Below are 27,492 nucleotides of genomic sequence, written 5' to 3'. Positions count from 1 at the left end.
GGGGTCTAAGTTATGACTGGGGGGGTAGGTTAGGGGAAGGGAGATTAGTGTAGGGGGTGGGAAGTTCCCTCCCAGTCCACTCCAAAATTGGAGTGGACTGGGAGGAAACTGTGCAAGGCCACGGGCGTTGGCGCATGCAGGATGCACAAGTGTGCACCCCCCCTGCGCGCGCCGACCCCCACTTTTATAACATGTGCACACCTGCGCGCACATGTTATAAAATCGGGCGTCCATGCGTGTGTGCCGGGTAGCACGCGCACGTATCTACCCTTAAATCGAATATGGGCATACTCAATTGAATGTGTACTTTACATGGTTTTTACATGCACTAAAAAAGCAACATAAATCAAAATGACCCCCCCCCCCCTCCCACGCTCCTGAAAGAAGTTTTTCAGCTATACACCCTAATGCTTTCAAGTTTACACTTTATAAGCCCATAATGTATTTAATGGGCAAATGAGGCAAATTCAGCTTGTACAGGTACAATGAATGTATTTTTATCACATTGTACTTGGTTACAAGCAAGTACTTCAAATTAGTATATTAATATCAAAAATAAAATTTAAAAATACTATAGTCTTTACTCCAATGACTAAATAATGCTTAATTTTTCTGCACTGCATAATACAGCTTTACAATAAAGCAGTAATTTTCAGCCATATCCTAGGGACACATCCACTTAATTGGGTTTTCAGGATATCCACAATGGATATGCAAGTAATAAGTTTGCATGCTTTGTCTGCTTTGCATGCATATCTATCTCATACATATTCATTCTGGATATTCAGATAACCAGACTGGCAATAAAGAATAGCAATTGCATGGCACACCCATTAATTTTACTTGGCAACGATGCGTCTATATTAGAAGACAGATGTATGGGATTATTCCAATTTCCCAAGGTTTTCTCTATGAAATGAACCCATAGCACTCCAACAATGTGAGGAAGCATATGGCTGGCTTCACAACAAAAATCAAGACCATTCCTTGACCCAGCACTACTTTCATGAAACAGTTGGCTCATTCAGAGATTAAATAGGTCATCTCTTTGTAGTCTTGACCATTTGATATCCTATGGTAGCACTTGAGAGTGTGTCTGGTTCTGAGTGATTAAAATAGCATAATCCTTATAGTTCTGCTAAATTATTCCATGAAAGTGAATTTGTTCCAGCCATTCTGTGTTTTATCATACTAGCTCCTCTTGATTTGTATATTTTGCTGTTTGGCCATGTTTTGATACATGTGTCAGAGTACTGAATCTTGTCCCTATATTCTATGAATAATTTTCAAAATCAACACTCTGAACAATTTGTTCGAAAGAAGATAGAGGAACTCACTGGCTGGTATGTCACATTCATGGGAATAAACATATACTCTCAAGAAAATCTGGGTAATGTGCCACATTTACCCTAAATCCTAGACTGAACCAGTATACAGATATAAAATTAAGTCATTGGTTTGCATAGTATCAAGTGGGATAAGAGGTATTAGATTTATTACTTGGGAAACTGAAAAAAAAAAAAAAGGAACACACAATTTCCTCAACTATCACCCTAGAAAGGGATGTTGTGGTTTATATAGTTTTAAGACCCATGAGACCCTTACTAAGGAGTATGTCTCAATAAAAGGATCATGACATTTAATGTAAGCCAAAAGAATTTACCATCTGTCTATAGCACCCCTACTGGAGGTTGCTGAAATGGTCCACTCCAGCTTTGATTTCATTGAGTAATCCTTACTGTTTGGTGTGGAGTTTTGAGTTGGAGTACGAGAGAATAGGAGCTTTTTAACTCTTCTTGCTCTGTACATTTTGATTTGCGATCTTAATTTTGATTTTGGATTTTTGGTATTGTTTCAGAAAATAGCTCTATGGAGCTTGGAGAGGAATTAAGCTGAGGTTCAAGATCAAGCAATGGTTTCAGGAATCTTGGCATTTATCCCAGGGGCACCCTAGAGTCACAGTGACCCAAAAGGATCCCAGTTAGAGGACCCCATGTGAGTATTTATCAAATGATATGGATTTCAGTTTTAGAAGTTCAAGTCTATATTATGGATGCTACAAGAAAGAGATGTACATGGTACTAATTTGTTTCTGTTGAAGAAGTGATTCAGTAGTTTTATGATGGAAGCCTATCAAGGAGTCCTGTCTATAAACTGGCACAAAAAAGACAGACATAATCAACGCCTTGGACACTGAAGATAAATCCTTGCCCCCCCCCCCCCCCCCGAGACTCAACACCGGGAACACAGGGAGAGTTGGGAACTCAGTAATAATATTGAGTGTGGAATCCTCATTTAAAGAAAGAGCCTGGGAAGGAGTTATAAAGTGATCCCAGAGGGCCGCTTGCTTAACAGAGGGATTCCAAATCTTGTTACAGACCACATCACCCTCATAAGTATCCAATGCAAGTCGAACAAAAACAATGTTGCTGTCTGCTGTTTCTTGCAACAAAGTAACAAAAAAAATCAAAAGAACAAACATGAAATAATTGTGAATTAGCTCAAACATATCTATAACATATCTATAAATCACTTACGTGCATGTTTTGATCAGACGGGTTAAATATCACATACAGATGATTTAAGTAGGCAGTTAAAGGATGAGGTGAAGCTTATGGCTTTCTCTCAGCAAGAAGTCTCTATATATTGTGCAACCAAATATTAAAAAAAATAAAATAAAATCAAGATGTGATATGAGATATATTTGGTAAAACAGGCAGGCAGTAATGGCAATCTAAGAGATGGTACTGATAAGAGTTCACTGGCAAATTGTCTACTGTAAGGATGTCATGAATATGAATGGATGGAGGGCAAGATTACTAACCATAATGTTGGTTTTCTAGGAGATTTTTTGACCTGCGATGGAGAATGGGATAACATATTGTGTAATGGAACTAGTGTTAAGTACACAATACAGTATTTAATAATCTTGTTAGCTGGTGATCAGTAACAACTATGTAGAACATTTTTAAGTCAATTCATAAGAACATAAGAACATGCATACTGGGTCAGACCAAGAGTCCATCAAGCCCACCATCCTATCTCCAACAGTGGCCAATCCAAGTCATAAGAACATGGCAAGTATCCAAAAACTAAGTCTATCCCATGTTACTGTTGCTAGTAATAGCAGTGGCTATTTTCTAAGTCAACTTAATTAATAGCAGGTAATGAACTTCTCCTCCAAGAACTTATCAAATCCTTTTTTAAACCTAGCTACACTAAGTGCACTAACCACATCCCCTGGCAACAAATTCCAGAGTTTAATTGTGCACTGAGTGAAAAAGAACTTTCTCCGATTAGTTTTAAATGTGCCACATGCTAATTTCATGGAGTGTCATCTTGTCCTTCTATTATCTGAAAGAGTAAATAACCTATTCACATTTACCTGTTCTAGACTCTCATGATTTTAAACACCTCTATCATATCCCCCCTCAACCATCTCTTCTCCAAGCTGAAAAGTCCTAACCTCTTTAGTCTTTCCTCATAGGAGAGTTGTTCCATTCCTTTTATCATTTTAGTCACCCTTTTCTGTACCTTCTCCATTGCAACTATATCTTTTTTGAGATGCGGCGACCAAAATAGTACACATTATTCAAGGTGCGGTCTCACCATGGAGCGATGCAGAGGCATTATAACATTTTCCGTTTTATTCACCATTCCCTTTCTAATAATTCCCAACATTCTGTTTGCTTTTTTGACTGCCGCAGCACACTGAACCGATGATTTCAATTTGTTATCCACTATGATGCATAGATCTCTTTCTTGGGTGGTAGCTCCTAATATGGAACCTAACATTGTGTAATTATAGCATGGGTTATGTTTCCCTATATGCAACACCTTGCACTTATCCACATTAAATTTCATCTGCCATTTGGATGCCCAATTTTCCAGTCTCAGAAGTTCTTCCTGCAATTTATCACAATCTGCTTGTGATTTAACTATTCTGAACAATGTTGTATCATCTGCAAATTTGATTACCTAACTCATCGTATTCCTTTCCAGATTATTTATAAATATATTGAAAAGCATGGGTCCCAGTACAGATCCCTGAGGCACTCCACTGCCCACTCCCCTCCACTGAGAAAATTGTCCATTTAATCCTACTCTCTGTTTCCTGTCTTTTAGCCAGTTTGTAATCCACGAAAGGACATCGCCACCTATCCCATGACTTTTTACTTTTCCTCGAAGCCTCTCATGAGGAGCTTTGTCAAATGCCTTCTGAAAATCCAAATAAATTATTTATTTGTTTTTATTTATTTAAAATCTTTTATATACCGTCGTTAAGTTATTTACCATCACCGGTTCACCTTTATCTACATGATTATTAACCCCTTCAAAAAAGTGAAGCAATTTGTGAGGCAAGACTTGCCTTGGGTAAAGCCATGCTGACTTTGTTCCATTAAACCATGTCTTTCTATATGTTCTGTGATTTTGATATTTAGAACACTTTCCACTATTTTTCCTAGCACTGAAGTCAGGCTTACTGGTCTGTGGTTTCCCGGATCGCCCCTGGAGCCCTTTTTAAATATTGGGGTTACATTACCCACCCTCCAGTCTTCAGGTACAGTGGATGATTTATATGATAGGTTCAATTCATTTCATTTCATAGGGAGGCTCATTTTCAGAGGTATTTCCATAGGTAAAATGGTGCTTTATCTGTAGAAATGATTTGCCATAGAACTGCCCATCTGATATGCAGGTCAGCTTATGCATATATGCCCTGTATGCACATAAATTAACTCAGACTGAGTGGAGGTTTTTCCAGGGAGGGGTTTGTACTTAAGTGCATAGTTTAGCATTTTCAAAGTATGTGTGTGTTTTTTTCCCTTGAAAAAAATCTATGGGGCAGATTTTAAAAGCCCAACGCGCATAAATCCAGCTGGGGTTACGCGCGCCGAGCCTATTTTGCATAGGCCTGGCGACACGCGCAAGCCCCGGGATGCGCGTAGGTCCCGGGGCTTTGTGAAAGGGGCAGGGCGGAGGTGGGGTGGGCCGAATCGGGGACGGGATCGAGGCCTCCGGCACAGTGGCCGAGCTAGGGGATCGCGCAACCTACGCCTGCCCAGAGGCAGGCGCAACTTATGCAATAAAGGTTGGGGGAGTTAGGTAGGGCTGGGGGGGCGGGTTAGGTAGGGGAAGGGCGGGGAAGGCGGGGGGGGGGGGGGCAGAAGGAAAGTTCCCTCGGAGCAGCCTCGGAGGGAACAGGGAAAGCCATCGGGGCTCCCCTAATCGTCGGCGCACGCAAGGTGCACAAGTGTGCACCCCCTTGTACGCACCGACCCTGGATTTTATAAACATGCACGCATGTTATAAAATCGGTCGTACATTTGTGCGCACAAATGTACACCCGCGCATACCTCTTAAAATCTGGCCCTATGTGCACAGCAGGTATGTTTGGGTCATTTTGGTGGGATAATTTTTAAAGTGAACTTACACGCATAAGTTTACTTTGAAAATTGGTGTAACTTTTGCCTGCATTTGTCAACTAATGTATGTGGCCTGATTTTCAAAAGAATTTACACATTTAAAACCGAGTTTTACATGTTAAGTGCACTTTACCTATCTAAGGGCCAGATTCATTAAGGGTTTTTCCCAAAGACATAAAATGGGAGAAAAGTAAATTTTCAAAGGGCTAGGTACGTAAAAACTGGGGTTTATGTGCATGGCTGGCCTTTGAGCATGCTGTGCGCATTTTACAACAGACCTGGCCACATGCATAATCCCTGGTATGCGCAGAAGTGCCAGCCGAGGGAAAAGGGTTGGCCCAAACTGGGCGGGGCACTGGGAGGGCCGGGGCAGTGCCATTAGCCGCTGTCCCAGGGAAGCATGCGCTGGCAGATGGCCGGCACGTGCAGATTACGTCTGCTTTGGAGTAGCATTAAGTACCAAAACAAAACAATTTGGGATAGATAGGGTTAGGTTAGGGGTCAGGGAGGAGAGGGGAAGAGGTAGGAAGGGCAGGGATAGGAAAGTTCTGTCCCAGTCTGCTCCTTAATTGAAGTGGACTGGGAGGGAAATGGGGGAGGCCCGATTGCGATGCCTCACGTAGGTTAAAAAATCCTCCCCCTCTGCGCGTGCGAGATGCAGGCCAGCCGCTTATCTGAGTGTGAATTTTAAATTCTGGTGCCCATGTGTGCATGCCCATTGCATTTTATAAAATGCGTGCACTGGTGCACGTATGTTATAAAATCGGCGTGTCCATGTGCGCGCGCTGGGAACTGTGTGTACATGGACATGCACACGGACTTTTTAAAATCGACCCCTTAGTGAATCAAGTAATAAGTAGGATTTTGAAAATTGCTACGATAGTATGTAACATTCACATGCATAACCTCCTTTGAAAATTCACATGTATTTTGCTCACATTTTCAACATCTAAATGTTCTCCAGTTCTAGCAGGAGATTTGTGATCATATATAAAGCAGAGTTACAGAAATGACAATATGCATATGTCAGTATTTTTCAGTAAAAAGGCAGTGGGAGGTTTATAAATGAAAAGTCTTATTTTTTGCATTCAGAATCACATTTTGCTTCGTTTGTCTGAATATATTTACTGAGATAAAAGAAACATTTTAATTTATTTCTCCCGCCACCCAACTTTAATGAAGAATGTCACAGGTGATCCTCTTAAAGCCCTAGAGTTGAATCCAAAGTCTGTGAATGCTTAATGAAGTCACTGATTAGAATGCAGAACATAAAACATGCTACAACAACTAGGAAGAATTAGCATTGCAAGCAATACATAAATATGACTAGAAATACACCTCAATAGGTACATGAGAGCACTAGCAGGCTAATACGCCTGATGATCTATTGGCTACAAGTCCCTCACACTAGACACCATGACCACACCAACAGTAGACCAGACTCTCCCAAGTGCAGTAAATCCTCCAGGAGATGTCAAGGGGATCCAAGCCCCAAATTCTTCCAACCATGAATGCTTCAAGGCGGGCACTAATCCCCCAATTCCCCCTTTAACCAGTTTTAACACGGTTGAATATTGCATTAAATAATGCATGCTAATCCTAGTTTCTATTTTGTCCTGCTACACCAATCCAGAGAGTCCATACAGATGTGTTGCGTAATCCTACTAGCAAATGGAGGCAGAGCACATGGCTTCCTCTGTGACATCATTGCCACTCTTTAGAGGTGGTGCAATACAGAGAATCCAGTATTCACTGCCTCCAGCAGATGGTAGTATTCACTGGTGGTGCAGCAAGATTTACAATGTGAAGCACTGTGACAACTAGGGCCTGACTCTTGTATTCCCAGGTGACTGAGTCTACCTTTGGCATTTCCAGTTCCAGAGGGGACTCGGTTGAGGCATGAGGTGTAGAGGTGTGTGGGGTGGGTTTCTATCTATATATGAAAAAGAGAAAACCTAAAATTTCAAGAGTCTTGCATTTCTGACCTCCTTGCTCTGTAGAGGGAGAACACACTTGCTGGCATGAGATCCCGGAATTAATTAATCAAGCAGTTTCCTGTCTCAAGATTACAGATTCCAAAATTGAAGAGGTTCTGCTTTCAGATCCTATTATCAAGGAAATACAAAAAACTACTAAAGCCTTCCTTTTACATTTTGAGGTGGAAGAGATGATTCTGGCAGAGTGGGCTTCAAAGGAGTGAAGAATCTCCTTAAGCTATATCTTCTTTAGGGGAGACCAAGATGGCCACTCTCTAGAGTGCATGCTGAGACGCTCTCTTCATGAATACCTCAGATCTTTCCCTTTGCCACTTTTCTTAATGCCGCACACCAAGAGAAAGGCAAGATTGAGGGAAGTCTCGACTTCCTCTCCTTTATCTTAACTTCGGCAACAGTGGACAGAGCTGTTCTTCGCATCTCCCCTACAAACACTGGAGGGTAGGGCTGCTTTGGAGTTCAGCGGTGAGCGAACACCAGGTCCCATGGCCGAGGACACATCTCTGAGCCCTGGTTCCCAACGATACCCTCTGCCACGTTTTATGATATTTCAGGGGATTTGTTACCATCTTTGATAAAAGGATTATGCAATGAGGAAAAAAACTTTTTGATGCCACCTTCGGAGAATCTCCGTTTAGGAGATTTCACGGGCTCTTTTGAAATTCTACAAATTCATGGTGCTGAGTTGGGCGATGGGAACCCTCAGGAGGAAGAGAAGGTGACTCTAAGGTATGTTTGATTCTCCAACCCTCTCTGGTTCGACCACCAGTAATTACCCTAGACTCAATATGGAATGCATTAACCTCTCTGGAAAATGCTAATCATTCCTTAACACAAGTTCTGAAAGAAAATATCATTACGACATTAAGAACATAAGAACATAAGAAAATGCCATACTGGGTCAGACCAAGGGTCCATCAAGCCCAGCATCCTGTTTCCAACAGTGGCCAATCCAGGCCATAAGAACCTGGCAAGTACCCAAAAACTAAGTCTATTCCATGTAACCATTGCTAATGGCAGTGGCTATTCTCTAAGTGAACTTAATAGCAGGTAATGGACTTCTCCTCCAAGAACCTATCCAATCCTTTTTTAAACACAGCTATACTAACTGTACAAACCACATTCTCTGGCAACAAATTCCAGAGTTTAATTGTGCGTTGAGTAAAAAAGAACTTTCTCCGATTAGTTTTAAATGTGCCCCATGCTAACTTCATGGAGTGCCCCCTAGTCTTTCTACTATCCGAAAGAGTAAACAACCGATTCACATCTACCCGTTCTAGATCTCTCATGATTTTAAACACCTCTATCATATCCCCCCTCAGTCGTCTCTTCTCCAAGCTGAAAAGTCCTAACCTCTTTAGTCTTTCCTCATAGGGGAGCTGTTCCATTCCCCTTATCATTTTGGTAGCCCTTCTCTGTACCTTCTCCATCGCAATTATATCTTTTTTGAGATGCGGCGACCAGAATTGTACACAGTATTCAAGGTGCGGTCTCACCATGGAGCGATACAGAGGCATTATGACATTTTCCGTTTTATTCATCATTCCTTTTCTAATAATTCCCAACATTCTGTTTGCTTTTTTGACTGCCGCAGCACACTGAACCGACGATTTCAATGTGTTATCCACTATGACACCTAGATCTCTTTCTTGGGTTGTAGCACCTAATATGGAACCCAACATCGTGTAATTAAAGCATGGGTTATTTTTCCCTATATGCATCACCTTGCACTTATCCACATTAAATTTCATCTGCCATTTGGATGCCCAATTTTCCAGTCTCACAAGGTCTTCCTGCAATTTATCACAATCTGCTTGTGATTTAACTACTCTGCACAATTTTGTGTCATCTGCAAATTTGGTTATCTCACTCGTCGTATTTCTTTCCAGATCATTTATAAATATATTGAACAGTAAGGGTCCCAATACAGATCCCTGAGGCACTCCACTGTCCACTCCCTTCCACTGAGAAAATTGCCCATTTAATCCTACTCTCTGTTTCCTGTCTTTTAGCCAGTTTGCAATCCACGAAAGGACATCGCCACCTATCCCATGACTTTTTACTTTTCCTAGAAGCCTCTCATGAGGAACTTTGTCAAACGCCTTCTGAAAATCCAAGTATACTATATCTACCGGTTCACCTTTATCCACATGTTTATTAACTCCTTCAAAAAAGTGAAGCAGATTTGTGAGGCAAGACTTGCCCTGGGTAAAGCCATGCTGACTTTGTTCCATTAAACCATGTCTTTCTATATGTTCTGTGATTTTGATGTTTAGAACACTTTCCACTATTTTTCCTGGCACTGAAGTCAGGCTAACCGGTCTGTAGTTTCTCGGATCGCCCCTGGAGCCCTTTTTAAATATTGGGGTTACATTTGCTATCCTCCAGTCTTCAGGTACAATGGATGATTTTAATGATAAGTTACAAATTTTTACTAATAGGTCTGAAATTTCATTTTTTAGTTCCTTCAGAACTCTGGGGTGTATACCATCCAGTCCAGGTGATTTACTACTCTTCAGTTTGTCAATCAGGCCTACCACATCTTCTAGGTTCACCGTGATTTGATTCAGTCCATCTGAATCATTACCCATGAAAACCTTCTCCATTACGGGTACCTCCCCAACATCCTCTTCAGTAAACACCGAAGCAAAGAAATCATTTAATCTTTCCGCGATGGCCTTATCTTCTCTAAGTGCCCCTTTAACCCCTCGATCATCTAACGGTCCAACTGACTCCCTCACATTGATAATGGAATCCCAAATAATATCTGCTGACACCAAACTGAGAGATTTAGATACAAGAATGTCCTCTATGGAAGCAGTCCAAGCCATGCTGGTTCAATCGGACACTGTTTATTCTAAGAAGCTGGAAAACCTAGAAAACTCACTAAGAAGTTTAAATTTAAGGTCTTGAATTTTCCCTATTTGAAATTGGCTTCTCCTTGGGACTTATTCAGTAACTATCTTACACAAATCCTCAAATTTCCTAAAGAAGCAGTCCCGGCAATTACAAAAATGTATTACCTACAGTCATCCTTAAATGCAGCTTCTAGTGACTAATTATAAGATGTTTCTTCAAACATTGCAGATATTCTAGAACTCTCTCAAGAAACAGATATACAGACAAGTGGAACTTTGTTAGTAACTTTTGCATTTCCATCAGAAAGAAATTCAGTATTAAGATTCTTCTTTCGGAATCAAGTACAGCTGTTCCATGGTCAGAAGATCTGGATGTACCCAGACTTAAGAATTACTCAAGAGCGTCGAAAGAAGTTTCTTGTAATGAAAACAGAAGTTGTATCAATTGGCGCTATATTCTGTTTGAAATATCTGTGTAAATGCTTACTCAATTATCAAAATTTGAATTATTTGTTTTTTGAGTCGTCTCAATTATGTTGCTGTGGTTACCAAGAGTACAGCTATTCCTGAGGAGCATAGTTCCTCTCTTAAGGACCCACAGGAAAGAGGAATTGAGCTCCGCTTGAAATATTTATTTACTTCTACTGCTCTTGCGGTGCAAATCTCTATTTGTAGTGGCTTTGTGGGGCAGATGCTCTTATGTTGGATTAAACAACTCCCAAAAAAAGGAGGAAGCAGCCAGGATGCATGGTGGTGGAGGCCTTTTTGGCTGATGCTCCATATGATTTGCTTCACAGTTCTTCTCACTCAGTAGCTTCAGAAGTGATGGCTAATAGATTCCCCTGGTTCTACAACTGGTCAGCATACTTTTGGTCGAAGTTTTATTGGTGGAAGCTTTCATTCAAAGGGAAGCTTCTATTTCTTAGGGATGTGCAGCAGGGACAGATACATTCGATTCGATATTCGTATTCGTCGGGACCCAAATCCGTTACATCCGTTTTCGGGGGACCCTGATTCGTCCATTTGTTATGTATGGTATTCGTTTCCCATTAAAGTTAAAAAAAAAACAAAAAAACAACCCATCCCAACCCTTTAAATTTAATTAACTACAACCCCCCACCCTCCTGATCCCCCCAAGACTTGCCAAAAGTCCCTGGTGGTCCAGCGGGGGTCTTGGAGCATTCTCCTGCACTCGGGCCGTCAGCTGCCAGTATTCAAAATGGCACCAATAGCCTTTGCCCTTACTATGTCATAGGGGCTACCGGTGCCATTGGTTGGCCCCTGTCACATGGTAGGAGTAATGGACGGCCGGCACCATCTTGACCTGGCAAACAAGCATTTTATTTTTCCTTTTGGGCTTGCAGGATCCCACGGTAAAAGTCAGGCCTTTTAAAATTCCAGAAATTCTGGCCTGACTCTGCTTTCTCCCTAGGAACTGGACAGTCTTCTCAATGAGTTGAAGTGAGTTCATTTTCTGGTACTTCTGGTAGGCCATCACTTAAAGCTGTTTTACTGAGAGCGGACCCAGAAAACCTCGGATCAATGGGTTTTAAAGGTGATCCATCTCAATTACACCTTGGAGCTTGCTGCTCTATTGTCTGATGCCTTTTTGGTGTTTCCCTGCACATTGGTAGCCAATCACAGAGCAATCCAAGACACTGATAAAACTTCAATAGTTGCAAGCATTGGTCTGGTTCCCCTTGCTGGACTGCGTCTTGCAAACTTTTGAATAGCACCATTTTATTTTCCATATTCCTATGGTTTGTTTAATGATTGTGCAATTCTGTGAGGCATAATAGTTTAATTTGAAACACAATAAAAATAACAGGCATGTTTTGTCTGATCACTCATGTTTTCTTAAAATGCTATACATCTTACAAGTTCTGCCAGGGGTATATAAACTTATACGCACAAGTGTAGTTCCCAAAAAAGTCAGAACCTTCTGACCCATACTCAAATTCAAGGGAGTGAGCAGCATTCTTAAGGTCTTTCATTTCAGAATGGAGACTGTACACACAGTACTACTGACAGTTCGGCAGGGCAAATTCCTGTCTTCTCTGGATGTGTCGGAGGCTCATTTTCATATTACGATAAGACAGGGGATCTGAAGTATCTCTTCTTTTGCATGCTGCAGGAGCATTTTCAGTTCCGTGCACTTCTTTTTGATTTAGAATTGGTGCTGCAAATGTTCACCAAAGTCATGGTAGTGGTGGCAGCTTTCTTGAGACGAGAAGGGATCCTAGTTCATCTTATCTAGATGATTGGTTGATCAGAGCCAAGTCGTATCAAGAAAGTGTTCAGGTGTCCAGCAGAATAGTCCAGTTTTTCGAAGGCTTGGGCTGGGTGATCAATATCACAAAGAGCAATCTTGTTCCAGTTCAATCATTGGACTACCTGGAGGCATACTTTAATATGAAGTTAGGCTAGATGTACCTCATTATTGTCAGGATGAACAAGTTGATCAGACAGGTGTGGTCTTTTGTTGTTCTGAGAGCCTAGGATTATTTGCAGCTGCTTAGTTCCATGGTGGCCACTCTAGATGTAGTCCTGAGAGTAGGGGCCCATATGAGACCTTTCCAGATTGCCCTATCATCCCATTGGTCACCCATGCCTCAGGACTATGAGTTCCATCTTCTTACACCTGTATTATTTGAAGAGTTATGTACCGTTATTCGGGAAGCCATCATAACGGTTTACAAAGTGAATAAAAATTTTTTTAACAAAGAGGTTTTGAGATATCATAACATGTTGTAATTACAATAATAAACATAATAAACATAACCAAATAAGTCTCTGAAGATATAAGGTTGAATGTGGAGGGGGGTTAGTTAGGTTGAGAATTAAGGTTATGAGTTCATTTGAGAGTTGGTCTGTGTAGATGATTGGGGATCCATGAAGAATTTACGAAATAGTAAAGTTTTTAGGTCTTTTTTGAAGGTTTTTATATTGTGTTGAGATCTTAGATCTTCTGGTAGAGTGTTCCAAAGGTTAAGGGAGGCTCTCTCTCTTGTTGTTTAGTGATGGATGGTTTTTGTTGGTGCCCGGTTCCTTAGAACCCTTTTTGGTAGGTCATTTTGGCAAACCCTTCTTGGGTCCTGGTCACAATGGACATGAGTCTTTGAAGTTGGGAGCATATCATCTAGATCAGGTGGCCCAGTGTCAATGGTCTCTGTAGGAAGCATATTACTCTATCAGCAAGCAGGAGACCAGGCCAAGCTGCTTGGCTCTGTCATTTTCTGTCACTACTCTAGGGCAAATTGTAAAATGTGCTCTCTGACAACTTCAGAGTGGTGGCGTATGTGAACAGGCAAGGTGGCACTAGAAGTCAGAGTGCTTCAAAAGAGATGAATCTGCTCTTTCCTTGGGCAGAATCCAATGTGCAGTTGTTGTCAGCAGCTCCCACTGCAGGGCAGGTGAACATTCAAGTCAAGCAGGAATCTTCTGGGCCCAGGGGAATGGGGAATAGGAACTGGACCCAGGGATCTTATTACAGGTAGTGTGCAAATGGGTTATGCCCTACATGGACTTGTTGGCATCTTGCATCAATACTAAGGATCAGTGCTTCTTTGGCCAACAGAGGGAGCCCATCACCATAGGCATAGACATATTAGGGAAGTCTTGGCCAGAAGGACAGCTTCTTTATGTTTTCCCTCTGTGGGCTCTGATTGAGAGACGTCTATGAAGAATTGAGATAGAAAGCTATTGAGAGGCCTCGGAGACTATGCTTTACAGATCTTCCATTTCCTCAGGGTTTTCTGGTGAAAGGCCCAATTATCATGGAGGACCCATCTCCATTTTAACTTACAGCTTGCCTCTTGAGTGTTCTCACTTGTGAAAATGGGGTTACTCTTCCTCAGTAATTTTGACTCTTTTGATGGCCCAAAAGAATTTCACTTATTTGGCTTACATTTAAGTCTGGTGCATTTTTTAAGTCTTCTGTAGAGGTTGTTTGATCTCCCTCTGGTGTTCTGATATCCCTTCCATTTTAAGTCTTTCTCCAGGGAGGCCTAGAGAAGGACTTGGCCTTAAATTCTCTCAGGGTTCAGATTGCAGCCATTTCTTGTTATAGGGATTGGATTTATGGACTTTCAGTTGTGGTTCATCCAGATGTGTCTCATTTTATTCATGGAGTGAAGAGGTTACACACTCCCTTTTGGCCTTTGGTTACCCAGTGGGACCTCAATCTGGTCCTTAGAGCCCTGGTTTTACTTTCCTTTGAGCTTGTCAAATAGGTTTTGATTAAGGAACTTACCTTGAAAACTGTTTTTTCTGATGGCAATCTGTTCAGTTGGCTGTATTTTGGAAATACAGGCTATTCTTGCAGAGGTCCCTTTCTAATTATAATGCTTGACTGTGTCCTTTCTTCCTGTGCCTTCCTTCTTGCAGTAGGTGATTTTGGTATTTTCTTGTATCTGTCTATTTCTTTGCCAGCATTTTCAAAGAAGGAATATTGGCAAAGTAACAGGTCTTTTAGATTGCTGGATATTTGTCAGGTGCTTTCCAGGTACCTGGAAGTCTCTAATCCTTTTCTTAAAATGGACCGCCCATTTTTGCTATTTGGTGGACATCGTAAAGGTGAGGCTGCTTCGAAAGTTTCTTTAGCGAGACGGATCAAGGAAACTATTTCTTCAGTTTACTTACTCAAGGGCTGGTGGGCCCTTGACATCATTCGCGCTCATTCTACTAGAGTTCAGTCTTCTTCTTTAGTGGAAGTAGTTGCTGTTGCTCTAGTGGATATTTGTAACGTGGTTACTTGGTCATCCTTATATTCATATTCAAAGTATCATAGATTGGATGTACTGGCTAAAGATAACTCATCTTATGAAACTGGGGTTCTTACTTCCTCCCTCCCTGAGTTAAGGGGGGCTTTACTACTTCCTACCTGTATGAACTCAGACTGATGTAGTACAACGAAATGGAAGGAGAAATATTTTTTTATGAATTAATTTTCTTTCCATGCGTCTTGCTGCATCAGTCTTGGACCCTCCCAGGAAGTGTGCCTTTTGTGCAGATTTATGTCTTAACACTGTTCTCAGTCCCTCCCGATGCAGCGTACAATGAAACACGGTCCGTGTCGGGGGACCTGGTTGAAAACTACTGTACTGCATTTATGACTTTTGGAGTAGCCAAATTAAAAAATATACATTAAACAACGAAATTGTGCTTTAATTTAAAAGTGTTTGGACTGTCTAATACTTTCTGCTCTCTACCTTCATGTGTGGCTTATACTGTATATGCACAAGCACCACAGAGGAGCAAATGCTGCACTCCAACTATAATATCCAAGTCACCAGGGAGATGCAGAAACAAAGTCAGTCCCAAACGTCAAAATTTGTACGAACAAATATTTAATTCATTATATTGGCAACTCCATTGCTTAAAAGATGCAAAAGTTTATCAACACGACGTCCCCCGACACGGACCCGTGTCTCGCCAAACGCAGCTGCGTCAGGGGGAACAATAATTTCTTTGCGGTATTCAGAGCTTTAAATCTTCGCGTCTTGGCAGCATTTCATGCTCTCCTTGCATGAAATGCTGCCAAGATACTAAGATTTAAAGCTCTGAATACCGCAAAGAAATTAGTTCCCCCCCGACGCAGCCACGTTTGGCGAAACACGGATCCGTGTCGGGGGACGCCGTGTTGATAAATTTTTGCGTCTTTTAAGCAATGGAGTTGCCGATATAATGAATTAAATATTTGTTCGTACAAATTTTGAAGTTTGGGACTGACTTTATGTTTCTGCATCTCCCTGGTGACTTATACTGTAAATGAACATATGATGCCAGAAAGTGCATTTGCAAGGCTATGTTTGTCTTTTTCCTATTTTGGGGCAAGTTGTCCCAAGTTTGAGGATTTTCTCTCCAAATGTTTGAAGTTTATTATTGTGTAATCTGTGTGTAATCATCTTTTTCAGTGCTTTGTCAAAGAAACAATGGTTTCTCTTAGTACTGCCCCATCTCTATACATTGGCAATGATCTCACAAAGGAGAACCATGTGCTCTGTTGTCATCTGCTGATGGGGGGGGGGGGGCACAACCCATCTGTATGGCCTCACTGGACTGGTGTAGCAGGACTCATGGAAAGAAAATTAACAGGTGAAAGAAAATTAACAGGTGAAAAAATTATTCTCCTTAATAGCATGCGAACAGATGCTGTTCAGAGGCAGTTGAAATCACTACCAATGTGAAAGCCAGTTGGGTTTGTACATGTTGTATTTGTCTGCTTTTCCTGGTCAGTTGGGCATCTGTGGACTGCATTAGTTAGCTGCCTAGGAGAAGCTTATTGGTGGGCTTGAAGCATGGTGCTGGCAGAGAGCCAGGGCCGGTGCAAGAGTATTTGGCACCCTAGGCAAATCTTTGGTCATGCACCCCCTTCCCCAATTTACCTCCAGAACAGTGCTCCCTTCTATCAGCAACAGTGGTTCCAGCATATCTCTCCATTTTTTAAGGCATTGGTTCTAGCACAGCACTCCTTTTGGTTTCATGCTAGTTTGATTTTCCCACCCCCAAAATTTTCAGCATTCTAGGTAACTGCCTAGTTTGCATAATGGAAGCACTGGCATTGCAAGGAACCCAAGCTATGCTGGTTGAAGCACGGTTATTGAATCTCTTGCCTCTCTATCAGGACAGCAGGGCAGGTAGCAATCTCAGGGACTGCTATATGGACTATGACACTAAGGGGGAAAGTAGACGACATGGGCATATAAGAGGGTGAAGAGGAGGAAGAGCACTGGCCGTCTCAGTCTGTCATTTTTTATGGGTCTTTTCAGCTAGTTTGAAAGACTATACACAGAGAATGTCATTTTTAAAGCCAGTTCCATAGATACAACAGTGCTTTATCCAGGGAAATGGGCTTTTACAAAATTGCCCCATGAAAATACCTTTACCTGCAGTGAATAGAGATGTTGCTTGGGCAGGGTTTACATTTTTGTGCATAGTTTTGCATTTTAAAAATCGTGCATGTATTTAGCTGGCTAAATAGCGCCATTGCACTATGTGCAGTCAGTGGCTGCCCCTTAGCCAGTTAACTTTTTATGTGGTTAAAAAGGTAGCTGGCTAAGTGAGGAGCAGGATGGTGGTGGAGCCACTTGTCTGATTAACTTTGCCAGATAAATGATGATATTCAGTGTTATCTGGCATAATTAGCTGGATAAGAATAGGACTGCTATTTGGTTGACCTAAAGTTAGCCAGACTGATTAATATATTGGTCAAGTTAGCCAGATAAGTTTAAATGGCTAATTTAGGCAGCTAGTTGGTGGCTCAATTCAGGGTCCTATGTGTACATGTTACATAACCTAAGAATATAAGAAATGCCATACTGTGTCAGATCAAGGGGCCATCAAGCCAAGCATCCTGTTTCCAGCAGTGGCCAATCCAAGTCACAAGTACCTGGCAAGTACCCAAACATTAAATAGATCTCAAGGAGAAATTACTACTTACCTGATAATTTAATTTTCCTTAGTGTAGACAGATGGACTCAGGACCAGTGCGTTATGCACATCTGCCAGCAGATGGAGATGGAGCAAGTTGACATCATGGTATATATACTCCTGCAGTGACATCAGCCTGCCAGTATTCTCTTCAAAAGCAACTATGAACAGACTAGCAAAAAACTTGATTAAAAACATTACTGTACTCAACCAACAGGAATCACTGAACCCAGGTAATGAATGTATGTATGTACTGGATGAACACTTACCAGTAAACCCCTGGAACACACAGCCCCACAGGAGGAGCATTAAACTAACCATGTGGCAGCCAAGGGCGGGAAGCTGAGTCCATCTGTCTACACTAAGGAAAATGAAATTATCAGGTAAGTAGTATTTTTTCCTTTCCTAGCATGTAGATAGATGGACTCAGGATCAATGGGATGTATCCAAGCTACTCCCAACTAGGGTGGGAGGCTGTCCATGGTCCAGTCAATACTGCACATGCAAAGGCTGTGTCCTCCCAGGCCTGCACGACCAGATGATAATATCTGGAAAAAGTATGTAAGGAAGCCCACGTCGCAGCTTGGCAAATGTCGATAGGAGACAACAGTCTAAAGTCCGCCCATGACACTGCCTGAGCCCTAGTGGAATGAGCACTAACCTGAGTAGGCAACAGCTATTCAGCCTCCACATATGCGGCCATGACTACCTCCTTAATCCAGCAAGCTATTGTAGTACTTAAGCTAGTTCGCTCTACTTCCTTCCACCATGAAGGACAAACATGCAATCCGTTTTTTGGAAAGGTTTAGAAACCTCCAGATACAGCATGACATGTCTCTAGACATCCAAAGGATGCAAAAAAAGATACTCTTCTGCATCTTTTCCCTTATCCAATGACAGCAAGTAAATGGACCTATTCAAGTGAAAATTCAAGACCACTTTAGGCAAGAAAGAGGGAACAGTACGCAGCTGTATTGCTCCAGGAGTCACTCAAAGAAAAGGCTCCTGGCAAGACAAGGCCTGAAGCTCAGAAATTCAGCACCAGAATATATTGCTACCAGAAACACTGTTTTCAAGGTCAATAGCCACAAGGAAAGGCCATGCAGTGGTTGAAACATAGGACCCGCCAAGAAATCCATACCAGGTTAAGACACCATAAGGGAACCGGTAACCACAAGGAGGGCGAAGATGATTCATTCCCTTCAAGAAATAAGCCACATCAGGATGGTATGAAAAGGATTCACTATTGACCTGGCCTCTGAAACAGGCAAGAGCTGCAACTTGTACCTTCAAGGTATTAAGGGCCAATTCCTTATTTAGCCCATCCTGCAAAAATTCCAAAATGAGTGGGATCTTCACAAACAAGGAAGAACATTTCAATCCTCTCACCAAGCCTCAAACACTCACCAAACCCGCACATAGGTTAAGGAAGTGGAGAACTTCTGAGCACGTAGCAAGGTGGCAATCACCACAGAAGAATAACCACGCTTCAACAAGTGAGTCCTTTCAAGGGCCAGACTGTAAGACAAATTCGAGTAGGATCTTTGTGAAGGAGAGGCCCCTGTTGCAACAGATTCTTGTGCGGCGGAAGATGAAGGGAAGTCTCTACTATGAGTCTTCACAGATCCGCAAACCATGCTCTTCTGGGCCAATCCGATGCCACCAGGAGCACCATCTCCTTGTATCCTTCAATCCTGCAAACTATTCTGCCCAACAGGGGCCATGGGAGAAAGGCATACAGCAGCTTGTTTTCTGGATAGATTTGTATAAGAGCATTAATATCCAAGGACTTTGAATCTCTCCTGCAACTGAAGAAGCGAGGAACCTTCGTGTTGCGAGATGTCACCAACAGGTCTAGGAGCGGAAGGTCCTAGTGATCCACTATCAGCTGAAATGCCTCGTTCGAAAACACCCATTCTCCCAGGTCCAGATTCTCCTGGCTGAGAAAGTCTGACTTACGTGTCTTTTCCTTCAATGTGAGAGGCGAAGATCACCTCAAAATGCCCTTCCACCCATTCCATAAGTTGGTCTATTTCCAGCAACACTTGCTGGCTCTTGGTTCCTCCCTGCTGATTGATGTAAGCCACTGTTGTTGCACTGTCTGACATTATTTGGACTGCTTGACCCTGAAGTCTGTCACTGAACTGCAAGCATGCCAACTGGGTCACCCTGGCTTCCATGTAGTTGATGTTCCAAAAAGACTCTTCTGTGTTCTAGCGCCCTTATGCTATTAGTTCCTGACAGTGTGCTCCCCAATCCTGGAGACTCGCATCTGTCATATCAACCAGTCCAGTGAAGACAGGGAAACTCTCTTTCTCAGATGAATCTCCAGAGACCACCACTGCAGGTGAGAGCAGATTTCCATCGGCAAGTGGAGCCAAATTGAATAGTCCTGTGACTGTGCATTCGAATGAGACAGCAGGGCATGCTGAAGAGGATGCATATGTACTCTTGCCCACAGCATCATATCCAGGGTTGCGCCATCAAACAGAGTACCTGAAGATAGGACCATACTGTCAAGTGTATAGTGTTCACCAAAAGACGTATCTACGACATCAACTTTTGAATCTGAGCTTCTGGCAGGTTAACTTTGCCCTGCCTTGAGTCAAACCAAATACCCAGGTACTCCAACGACCGAGAAGGCTGAAGACTGCTCTTGGCTAGGTTCATTACCCAACCAAGCTTCTGCAACAAGGAGATCACCTTGGTTGGGTAATGAACCTAGCCAGGCAGCTCTATTCTCGAATCAGTCAGTCGTCCAAATATGGATATATTAGGACCCCATGCTTTCTCAACTCTGCTGCCAGCACCACCATAACCATGGAAAAAGTTCTGGGAGTGGTGGCTAGACCAAAAGGCATCACTCAAAACTGATAATGGCACCCCAGCACCGCGAAACATAGAAAACGTTGGTACTCCAACCAGATGGGATTATGGACGTAGGCCTCAAACAGATTCAGAGAGGTCAGATATTCCCCCGACTGCATGGTCATTATCACCAAGCACAAGGTTTCCATGTGAAAATGAGTCACTCGCAAATGACGGTTGACTCCTTTGAGATCCAGGATGGGACGATAGGAGCCATCCTTCTTGGGCACAACAAAATAAATGGAATATTGCCCCATACTTTCCTGAGACATAGGCACTGGAACCACAACCCTCAGATCGAGGAGACTTGACAGGGTAGATTTCACTGCCTCCTCCTTCTGTGGGAAGTGGCAAGGAGACACCATAAACACCCGAGGAACACTGCGAAATTCCAACACATATCCTTCTTGTATCACTTCCAGGACTCACTGAACCAATGTGATTTTGACCCACCTCTGATAAAAGAGAGAGAGATGTTCTCCTATCTCTTGTCTCCAGGGGTGGGTCGGCAAACCTTCATTGAGAGGTTTGGGAGGATCCACCACCTGAGCACATGCCTCTCTTGGTTTGACTGGGATGAAAGGACCGAGTCCTCTGAAAGGTTGACCCTCTGTAGGGATGAAACCACTTGGAACCCCTAAGATGACACCTCATCCAAAGGGGTGTTGCAATTGCTTCTTATCCTCTAGCAACCAAGGAACCAGGTATTCGCCCCATTTGCTGGACAGTTTCTCCTGAAGAAGAGGGAATCTTTAAAGGGCAACTTCATAAGATTAGCTTGGAGGTCAAATTGGCCGACCAATTACCCTTCAATGAAATACACATAACATGTGCCAGCAATAATTGACGTCTGGCCACTATTACTGAAGCCACTCCCCTAGGAGAGAAACGGACCAAATAGCAGCCCTCATCTGCTAAAAAGGTGGTGGCAGGTTCCAGAATCATCAACCTCCTGAGAGAGAAGCAGACAAGAGCGAGCCTCAAGGCACAACAGGAAGCTATCTGTAATGGCATTGCCACTGCTTCAAATGCTTGAGAATGGCCTCAATTCTCCTATCATGCACATCCTTCACGGCTGCTCCTCCCTCTACAGGAATAGTTGTTCGTTTAGAGATAGGACAGACCAGCACATCCACTTTCAGAAAATGCAAACGCTCTCTGATCGCTGGATCTGAGGGGTACAGGCTTTCCAATGTCCGACTCCCTTTGAAATTCACCACTGGAGTGTCCCATTCAAGATCAATTAATTCTTGAATGATTTCCACAATAGGGAAAAAAAACAAGAGGCTTTATGCAAAGAAACCAAAATGGGATTCTTCTTTGGCTCAGACATGGAATCTGCCCCAGGTACTCCCAGCATCTTCAAGGTCTGTGAAATCAGGGCCAGCAGTTTATCTCTTTGAAAGAACTGTAACATGGTTTCAGGTTGCAGAACCAGGTTTAGCAAAATCAGAGGAAGACAATTCTCCCTGAGCTTTTAAGCAGCGCTGACACATGTTAAGAGGGCACTCCAGGCTGAGATGCCTGAATATGACAAGCAACACAGAGAGGAAGGCTGTTTACCGGTGCCATTAGTTCGTCAGTCGACTGAGAATGTGCATCCAGCTGGCTCGTGCTGAAAAATTTCAAGCGGACACATTTTATGCACATAAAAAATGTAGGTGCCCTATGAGGAAGCACTGCAAAAAACACCACTGATATGTGTGCACAGGAAGTGAGCCTAAAATTGAGCGCATAATTCATATGCGCACACCGACGTTCCTGTAGAGAGCAGTTAAACATGCATAGAAGCACACAAAAACGCTGCTGCAGCGAACCAAACGGCACAAGGGAAAAAGCCTAACAATGGGGCCCTAGCCCACCTGAGCTGCTCAACCCGCTAGGCTGCCCAGTTCCCTTAACCCCATGGAAGTGGGAATGAACGTTGTAATGGTGTGTCAAGCACGGAGGAAGTCCTACAAAACCCCTCTACACTGTCTGACTTTTTTTTTTTAAACTTACTTGAGCTCAGACCTTCCCGGCTGAGTACAGAGACAGTCTCCGGCTGCGAGGGAGAGAGCATCTGCTATCACTGCCACGTTTGGCTTCATGTACCTGCTTCCTTTAAGCTGTACAATTAGCTAAGTCCATGCCGGCAGAAATCCAGCTACCGGACCAAAGCACACATCTGAGGGACCACAGAAATCACTTCAGGAATTCTTAGCTGGGGGAGGTACCATCTGGTATTACCACAAGAGAGTGGGGCTTTTTTTTTTTTTTTTTTTTTTAATTCTCCTTCTAAAATCTCAAGCAATCCCCATAGGGAGATTCACGTCCACCATCTGCTGGAGACAGAGAATACTGGTGAGCTGATGTTGCTGCAGGAGTATATATACTGTGATGTCAGCTTGCTCTGTCTCCATCTGCTGGTAAAGGTGCATAACCCACTGGTCCTGAGTCCACCTGTCTACATGCTAGTAAAGCTACTATTGCTTATTAATTAATAACAGTTTATGGATTTATCCTCTAGGAACTTCCAAGTTACTCTAACTGCTGTAACCACATCCTCTGGCAAAGAACTTCAGAGCTTAACTATGTAAGTTAAAAAGAATTGTCTTCGATTTGATTTAAATGAACTACTTGCTAACTTCATGGAGTACCCCCTACTCCTTCTGTGAGTGTAAATAACCGATTTACATTAACCTGTTCAAGTCCTTTCATGATTTTGTTAGCAGGGATAAAAGTGTGCTGGTAGTTTTGGTGTGATAATTTTCAAATGGAAAGTATGTGTGTAGTTTGCTTTTAAAAAGTGGTTTAAAGTCCTTATGTAATTGACTTTAAATCTATGCAGACATGTACAAAATTACCCTTCAATGAAATACACATAACATGTGCCAGGAGATAAATTAGTTCCTTTGTAGCGTCCAATCTGAAGCACAAATTTGAAGAAACCCCTTCATAGCTTTAATTTTTCACTGGCAAGTAACATATCTATCTTCTGTGATTCCATTAAAAGTCTGAAAATCTTGGGTTTTGCTGTATTTCTAGTCATGTTTTGCATTACAACCAGTAGCTTCATTAAAAGTTTAGAGACTCTGGAATTAGCTATTTACATCCAGAGCTTAAAGTTAATAAATCACCTGTCGCTTTCCTTAATGGAACCAAAACAAATGTTATAAATAAATCAAATCGCTCTTTTCCTCAGTGAAAGTATTCAGACAAAATAATTAGTTTTTGTTTTGCATTTAATAGCATCTCTGGACTCCTCAGTGACAATGGATTACGATGCTCAGTTTGTGCTTTCTCTACTCATGGCATGTCTTGATATCAGCAAAAATAATCTCCACTTACGTATCAAACACATTTAGCAGCCAGTTGAGACACATGTCTACACAGAGTGGCACATTCACAAGGTCCTTGTGCTTCTCCTCCAACCCATCATATGCAGTGGTGAGACAGTTGATCACATCTGGAACCGTGAGCAGCTGGTCATTTTTTGTCAGATTGTGCTGCTTGAAAAGTTCACGGGTTGTGTTCAGCTCCAGCAGGTCCACTAAAGAGAGGCAAAATATAAATTAAAAAAAAATAAAAAAAAATATATATATATATATTAAAATTGATTAAAATGTGGCATTATTTAAGAAAGCTGATAAAACCAGTGAACTCATAGTCCTATTTTTAAAGGCATGACATCACATTTACCCATGAAAAAATTTGAAAAGAATCACTAGGAACATACAGTATGCCCTGCCAATGCCAATCCATTCAACTTTGTCTTTTGCCAGGTCCCTGCAGCCACAGAGGGCTCTCTTCCCCCAGCCCCGGCCCTTTCAGCATCTCTTCTGTCAAGCAACAGGCCCCCTAAACTTTAGGTGCCAAGGTAACCTGGCACTTGGAATTTTTCCAGCCTTCTATGAAGCTCATGCATATTGTAACAAAGGGTTGACTTAAAACCCTAAATAAAGCTTTTTTATTCAGTATTCCTAAGTTGTGCAGGGTCTTTCAACAGCATTTTTCAAAGAGAAGATGTGTTTACATTTATTTCCACAAGGTAGCAAGTTTTGAACATTTTTTGTAAGGCCACTGGGAAAGATAGGGAGTCTTCTGGGGGGTTGTTTGGACAGGGCCCACAGGTTCCAGCCCACTGGAATGGAGGCTTTCTGCTATGTTTCCTCTGCTCTCAATGACGTAGTTTCTGGAAAGACACTTGCCCATGCCTGGATTTTGAATTTTCATCCCTGTGTATTGTAGTATTTCTAATACTGCATCTTCCATTTAGAGGAGGCACAGCAAGCTCCAAAATACATTGCAAAGGGTATCGAAAATCCAGAACTACCCTAGGCTCTCATCAGATGTTTTGTCCATTGGCAACTTTGCTCTCATTGTGTACTGTATAAGGTGTTTTTTCTTCTAGTAAACTAGTAATTATGCAGTCACATCTTCGCCATTGAGGAGCTCTATAAGAATACATCTCTTCTGCTACATTAATGCCTCTGTACTAATCAGTAAATGACAAATGTGTTCCCACAGACACTGGAATTAGTAATAGGTTATTGTTAAATTATCACTGATATATCTAGCTAATGGAGGTTCATTAACTGATGAGAATAGATAACCAAAATTCTAACATGCTAACTTAAAATACTGTGGAAAAGAAAAATACTTTGCCAAATTTACACTTTAAACTCCTAAGGGGTCATTTCTGCCAGACCCTCTTCAGTTTTGATCTATGGTTAGATGGTGAGGATACCAGGTGCTTAAAACTGAAAATGGAATACAAGCACAACAACATGCCAGCAGTTAAGGATGACTAGTCTGCTTATTCCTGATATATAGGGTCCTTCGTTTTCAGTTTAAACCATATTTTACTGACAAATTCCTTGATTTTTGCAAAGGTGAAAATCAGTTTTAAGTGATTTTTCATCCTTATTTAAAAAATATAGCTGCCCCTGATCTTTCCAGCATTCCCCCCACTTTGATTACCCCTCCATCTTCCCTTGTTGCTCATCTCTCCATCACATTTTCACTCATTGACCCATCTCCCTCCCTGCTTTGCTTACCCATCCACTGATTACCCCATCCCCTTATATAATTTCTATTCACCTTTCCTTCTTCAATGTAGCCCTCCCTCTCCAATACTTGTACTTTTTACTCTCACACTTGTTCTTCCACTTTGTCCTCTTTCCATATCCTTTCCCATGTCCCCGCTCTCCCCTCCTCCCTCAATCTCCTCTGCTTTGCTCCTCTCATTTTTGAGGGTGCAAGACAAACAGAAAACAGAGCACAGGCGGGGATGGCTGGTGGCAGCAGAGTGGGAACGCAGTATAGATGCAAGGTTCTTATTCTGCCTGTCCTTCCTCCCATACTTCCTGCTTTATAGAGGAAGGAAGGAGGAGTAACCTAGGTACCATGAGTTTGCATCTGTTGAATCCCCAAGCTGCTGTCGTCGGTACTTCATTTCACTCATTTTCAATGTTGCTAGCAGTACTGAGAGCTGGAGAGGCAAGGGGAGAAAAACACAGGCCATCTTCAGATCCTGGGACTTTGAGAGACCAGGAGCTGAAGCCAGGTGTTACACTCCGCGGCCACAGACAGCTGTGGCCGCCATTGCTCACCTCTCTTTTTACAACTTTGGCTCCTTTGGGCGAACTCGCGGCTTCGGCCAACCACCGCCGGCCTTCCAGCCTCCGCTCCCGGGCCTGCTCGAGCAGCATGGATGCTGCCGACTCCATCTTACCCCTGGGGTTCCCTAGGCACGCGCGCCCACCCTCCGACCAGATTTAACCACGTCACAGCGGGAACCTCGGGGGCATCCCTAGCAGAAGACGTCACTCCACTCCAATACTTATACTCGCCAGCCCAGACAGCCGGCGACTTGGCAACGAGTTCACTTGCTGCATTCCACAGCTTCTCTTCAGCTTGTTCCGGTTCTGCTTCCGTGGTGTGAGACTATCGGGTACCCACTCCTCGGGGGGCCCCCTCGTCTCTTGGCTATCCGCTGCTCGGAGGGCCTTTCACCCGGACTTCAGCCTGCCTCCTCCCTGAGGCCTACTTCTGGACTTCCATTTGTTTCCAGTCGCTGTGAGAACCTTCCTCTGGATCTTTGTGGTGATTCTATGTGGGAATCCTTTCCGGTGTACCCCATTCTGTGGACCATTGCCATGAGGAGTCCCTTCCGGGTTTTCCCCCTGCTCCGCAGGACCCGCACCGTGTCACCATCGGAGGAACCCTCGCCAGTGTACCCCGCTCTGAGGACTAGTACTGTGTTCTCCCATCGAAGAACCCTCCTACATACTTCACTGCAGATTCAGTTTATTCAATGACTGTATTTTCTTGGCATTCCCTGCTCCTCGGGTAGTGCCGCTTCTCCCCTAGACTCTCGTCTCTCAAGCTGAGTCTGATGATAGCATCTCTGCTGCCGTATGGTGGCCCGCCTCCAGAGGTCACCCTCTCCTGCTCCACTTCTATGTCTGCTGTATCCCATCCTGCAGCTGAGGCCCCGCCTCTCAACGGTGAGGCCCAGCGGGGCTCCTCCCCCTGGGCGGTTACAGCCAAAAGGCCCACTCACTTACTGATCCTAACACCAGGATTTTGGAGAAGAAGCATACCACATGGTTTGAAAGACTTGGGATTTTGTCATCAGTGATACCAAGGACTCTCTACTGAACCCCCATCCTCCCGCCATGACTTCTAGATCACTCACTTCCTTAATAACAAGTACACAAAAGCTTCGATGCTTGCAGAGGGATGAGGATGACAATATAGAATATAAAGTTTATTTTTAGTAAGTACCACTCTTGATGCTGTAGACAGCATGGATAATTAGGAAAACTAATTTGTATTCTCATTCTAATCATATGATGTTCACTTAATGCAACATTATGAAACCCATTATTTGCCTTGTTTCTACCACTTCATTTTGAAAGCAAACCTGTT

The 27,492-nt window shown here is 42.8% G+C and overlaps 1 protein-coding gene across 2 annotated transcripts in view; it reads right to left on the bottom strand.

Annotated features, from left to right (window-relative positions):
* The window catches only part of UTRN (utrophin), a 1,458,479-nt gene that overhangs the window by 220,535 nt on the left and 1,210,452 nt on the right, over nt 1-27,492 (bottom strand). For both annotated transcript variants that reach the window (XM_029594027.1, XM_029594025.1), the window contains one exon: nt 23,908-24,109. In XM_029594027.1, the coding sequence (XP_029449887.1) occupies nt 23,908-24,109 (202 nt within the window). The remainder of the gene's footprint in view (nt 1-23,907; nt 24,110-27,492) is intronic.

This window comes from Rhinatrema bivittatum, chromosome 3, assembly GCF_901001135.1.
Source record: "Rhinatrema bivittatum chromosome 3, aRhiBiv1.1, whole genome shotgun sequence".
NCBI lineage: Eukaryota > Metazoa > Chordata > Amphibia > Gymnophiona > Rhinatrematidae > Rhinatrema > Rhinatrema bivittatum.
The sequence above is the reverse complement of the archived record's forward strand: the minus strand, read 5'-3'. Positions and strand labels throughout refer to the sequence as shown.